Below are 4402 nucleotides of genomic sequence, written 5' to 3'. Positions count from 1 at the left end.
CGGGTGCCACGAGGCACCTCCCCGGGATGCTGTCCCGGAGGCCACGGGGATGGGCACGGCTACCTGCCGGCGGAGGGGACGTGGGCCGGCGGGGTGAATCACGCCTGCCTTCCCCTCGCCCGCCTCCCCGGCCGGTGCAATCGCAGCCGGTAATTACCGTGTTTATGGCAAAGCGGTGGTAGGCGGCGGGAGAGGAGGAGCAGGAAGCGTGTCCTCGGGGACGGGGCGCCCCGGCCCTCGCCCGCAGCTGGGATGCAGGCGGGAGGGAGGGAGGCTTTCCCATGGGACGGTGCCCGCCGCTCCGGCAATACGTGCAGGGTGCTGTGGCTGCCGGGTCCGGCTGTGCCCGCTGCCCGTGGGGAGCTGTCCCCACTGTGCGGGGCTCCAGGTGTGCCAGCCCGCCCCGGGGATGCCCTGCTGGCTCGGTTTAGGGTGATGGCCCCCCATGGAGCCAGCAGCCCTGTTCCCCCTGGGGCCGCAGCCCCCCACCCCGTCACGCTCTGGCTCCCAGGGGTGCAGGTGCCTTCTTGTGGGTGTCAGTGAGACCTAGGTCTCTGACCGACTGTTCGCTCAGCTCGGTGGGGATGTGTGGCCATTGCCTCATAACTCGGGGCTGCTGTGGTTGGGGGGGTTGGATCCCAACATCTGGATCTGTGTGCTCCCCTCCTGTGCCTGGAAACAGCTGCCTGTGTCTCCATCACCACTACTCACTCCCTGCCAGGCTCTCCTGGGATGGGTCATGGTCCCCTCCTGGTGCCCCTGTGCCTCTGGCAGCTGCTGCCACTTTCTTGCAGCATGTCCCTTCCCGGGGGAGTGGGGCCATCCCCGGTGCTGGGGTGCCCAGGCTGGCTCCTGCCCTTGCTTGCATGGTGCCACCAGCCCATGGGAGCCACTCAGCAGGTGGTGGAGGATGAAGCAAGGCTGCAGCTGCCTTCACCTGCAGTATGGGGACACTGCCCCGGGCCGGCAGGTCCCAGCACTTGAGGACCTGCTGTCGGCAGGGAGGGGTGCTCTGCCTGCCCGCCTCTGCTGCCACAGGGGGCTCTGCTAAGCAGCCTGCCTGCCCGGCCAGCTCCTGCCCTCACTGGGGATCGCTGTGCCTTCCTGCAGAGGGGTCCTGCCAGGGCTCCCCGCAGCAGGTGACAGCATTGTCTGCGGGGTGGCCAGCTTGCTGCAGCAGGAGGGGCAGGAGGTGCCAGTGGCATGCAGCATCCCAACCCTGCCTGGCCCAGGAGGGGACCAGCCAGCACTGCTGGAAGCGGTGTCGCGTACCATCTGGCTGGCATCTCCTCTGGGACTGAGCCGGCCTCCAGGACCCGCCGGTTGGGGCTGCCTGGCTCTCCCTGGGGATCCAGCTGGGCAGGAAGCAAGCTGGGGCACAGCCTCCTGCCTGGGGGTCCCTGCACCAGGGCACCGCAGGGGGGGCTGAGCTGCAGGCATGGCACTGCAGGCACAGGGCAGGAGGTAGGCAGGCTGCTGGCCAGATCCTGTTGGCTCGAGTCCGGGCGCAGTGAGCGGCCAGACCTGTCCGGCGGTGCTGCCATGGCAGGCAGGGGCGGAAGGTTGCACAAGGGGCCAGGAATAGAGCGGTGGGAGGTGATTAGAGTCTGCGGGGCCCGGCTGGGCGGCAGCAATAAATAGACAAGGCTTAGCCCCTGCCTACCTGGGCAAGGCTGCCAGGCATGCCTGCCCACGTGGAGCGGCCCCAACCAGGCCCTGCTGCTCTGATCGTGCTGCCTCGCTTGGGCCAGCCTCTTCCCTTTGCTGTGAGCGAAGCCGGGGGCACGGTGCTGGCTGGGAGTCCCACCGTGCATGATGGTCCCAGCTGTAAGGACGCACGCCCTGGCCCAGTGGCTGCAGCAGCGTGGAGACGCGGTCCCGTCCTTGTCCTTCAGGCTGGCCGTGACCGCTGCTCTGCCGCGCTCCTGGGGCAGGTGCCGCCTCCGACCTTGCTCTGTCCTGCGGTGCTGCAAATCGCTCCTGCCTGGCACCGTGACTGCTGAATCGGCAGTGCTGGCTGCAGCCGGCTGCCCTCACTCCTCTGGGGATGCGGGTGCAGGCAGGATGCTGTCCATCAGGGATGCTCAGTGTCCAGCCCCCGGGTAGCTGAGCTCTTGTGCCCCATGGGGACTCCCGGGGTGGGTGCCACATGTTGCGTCCAGCTCTGGGTCGGGTGCTTGCTGGGAAAGTAGGTGCTGTGCTGGCTCCAGTGGTCTTGGACAGGGTGGGACAGGACTGGTACAAAAAAAAGATCATGTAGCATGCTTGTCCAGGAAAAGCCACCTGGGGGACATGGCTCAGCCCACAACTGGTGGTGGTGGCTGTCCCCAGCAGCTGGGGTGCGTGGCATTACCTTGCCTGGCAGGTCGCTGTGCGGGCACAGGCATCCTTCCTGCCTGGCTGGGGCTCCACATCCCTCATGTCCGTCCCTGCAGGAAGGGTGCTGGCTGGCTGCCCTGGGGAGGAGGGGAGGCAGGAAGGAGCTGTTGTCACTCATTGTCCCCTGCTCAGCTGGGAGTGAAAACAGCTCCTTCCTGCCCCACGCTTCAGGATGGGGCTGTTCCCATGGGGCCACAGCCTGGTGTAGGGAGGGCAGGGTGGTGTAGGGCTGGCACGGGGGTGGCTGAGACCCCTGCTGCTGTGCCCTGGGCAGTGTCGGCTGCTGGGGGTTCCTGGGGATGTGGTTGGGGGCTGTTTCATGGAGAGCCTGCTCAGTTTAGTCCATTGCTGGGGCTGCTGCAGGCTGGCAGCCCCCCACCCCGGAGATGCCCTTTGCCCCCCTGGTGCCCTGGATGCTGTGTGCCTGCCGTCTTGCCTGGAGCTGGTCCCTGCCACCCTGGGGTGGGCAGAGAGGATGGAGAAGTCTTGCCACCCCCGCCAGGGCTGCGGCTCAGCCCCCGTAATCCCCTTCCTGCTCTGACTCACCAGCTTATTTCCTGGCTAATTCCCCAAGCTATAAATACTGCTCTGCCTCAAAGGGCCCCAAGGCCCCGTGAGTCGGGGGCTGGTCCCCCTAGCATGGGGACAAGAGCCCGTGTCCCTCCTGGGGGCAAAGGATGTTGCTTGTGGGGGTGGCTGCTATGGGGCCAATGGGACCTTGGGCAGGGCTAGCTTTAGCCAAGTTCCCCCTGACTGTGTTGGGGACTGTCCTGTGCTGGGCAGGGCAGTCCCTTGGACACTGTTGTGCATGGTGTGAGGGGTCCCCGGGAGCCCATGGGGATGGGGAGGTGGGGGGCTTGGGGCCCAAGGGGGAGCCCCATCTCTTGGCTGAGCACCCCCCCCTCCCCAGGCCGCAATGAGCCCCTGAAGAAGGAGCGTCCCAAGTGGAAGAGCGACTACCCCATGACGGATGGGCAGCTGCGCAGCAAGCGGGACGAGTTTTGGGACACGGCTCCCGCCTTCGAGGGCCGCAAGGAGATCTGGGATGCTCTGAAGGCAGCTGCCTATGCCGTGGAGGCCAATGACCACAGCCTGGCCCAGGCCATCCTTGATGGAGCCAGCATCACCCTACCCCATGGTGAGGGACGGCACCGGGGGTGTGGGTAGGGTGGGTGCTGAGTGCCCCACGTCCAAGCACATCAGGGTGCTGGGTTGGAGAGGAGAGGGGTTCCCAGCTGCCATCCACGCAGCTCAGCCCAGCCAAGGGGGGCAAGATGGGCTCTGCCCCACTGCCTGGGGTGGCCCCATCCCCATTTGGGGGGTCCATGGGGATGCTCACCCACAGCATCTCACCCTGCCGTCCCCAGGGTCTCTGACGGAGTGCTATGACGAGCTGGGCAACCGGTACCAGCTGCCTGTCTACTGCCTGGCACCTCCTGTCAACTTGATCCTGGAGCGGAGTGAGGAGGAGCCAGTGGAGCCGGCCGAGCCCCTGCCCAACACCCGGCGGGAGTTCGCCCTCAAGGTGCGGCTCTCCACCGGCAAGGACCTGCGTCTCAGCGCCAGCATGGGTGACACAATTGGGCAGCTGAAGAAGCAGCTGCAGGCACAGGAGGGCATCGACCTGGCCTGGCAGCGCTGGTTCTTCTCGGGCAAGCTGCTCACTGACCGCACGCGGCTGCAGGAGACCAAGATCCAGAAGGATTTTGTTGTGCAAGTGATCATCAACCAGCCCCTGCCGCCCAGGACCTGAGCCCCCCCCCACTGGTTGTGGGGAGAGGGCAGGGGGCTGGGGGGCAGTGGCACCTCTGGGGATGCACCAGGCCATGTCCCAGCCCTGCCGGAGCAGGGGCACAGGAAGTGCTGCGTGGGGCTGTGCTGCTACAGTGGCCCCTCTCGGCTGGGGACATCGGCACATGCTGTGTTTGCTGCAGGAGGTTCGAGATCAAATGTCTCTGGGGGGGTCGGCACGGCCGGGGCCTGGCTCTGGGCTGTGGCTGGCGGGGAGAGGACGCGAAGCCTT

General features: G+C 66.6%; 1 protein-coding gene across 1 annotated transcript; it reads left to right on the top strand.

Moving 5' to 3' along the window:
* The first annotated feature begins 3310 nt into the window (after positions 1-3310).
* Positions 3311-4220, top strand: UBTD1 (ubiquitin domain containing 1). Its single transcript, XM_019471691.1, has 2 exons — positions 3311-3517; positions 3747-4220. Exons 1-2 carry the CDS (start codon positions 3343-3345, stop codon positions 4130-4132), a joined length of 561 nt encoding a protein of 186 aa, XP_019327236.1. The 5' UTR covers positions 3311-3342; the 3' UTR covers positions 4133-4220.
* Positions 4221-4402: the final 182 nt, after the last annotated feature.

Source organism: Aptenodytes forsteri, unplaced genomic scaffold (assembly GCF_000699145.1).
Source record: "Aptenodytes forsteri isolate BGI_AS27 unplaced genomic scaffold, ASM69914v1 Scaffold15, whole genome shotgun sequence".
NCBI classification, from domain to species: Eukaryota; Metazoa; Chordata; class Aves; order Sphenisciformes; family Spheniscidae; genus Aptenodytes; species Aptenodytes forsteri.
This window is presented reverse-complemented; position numbering and strand designations above follow the sequence as displayed.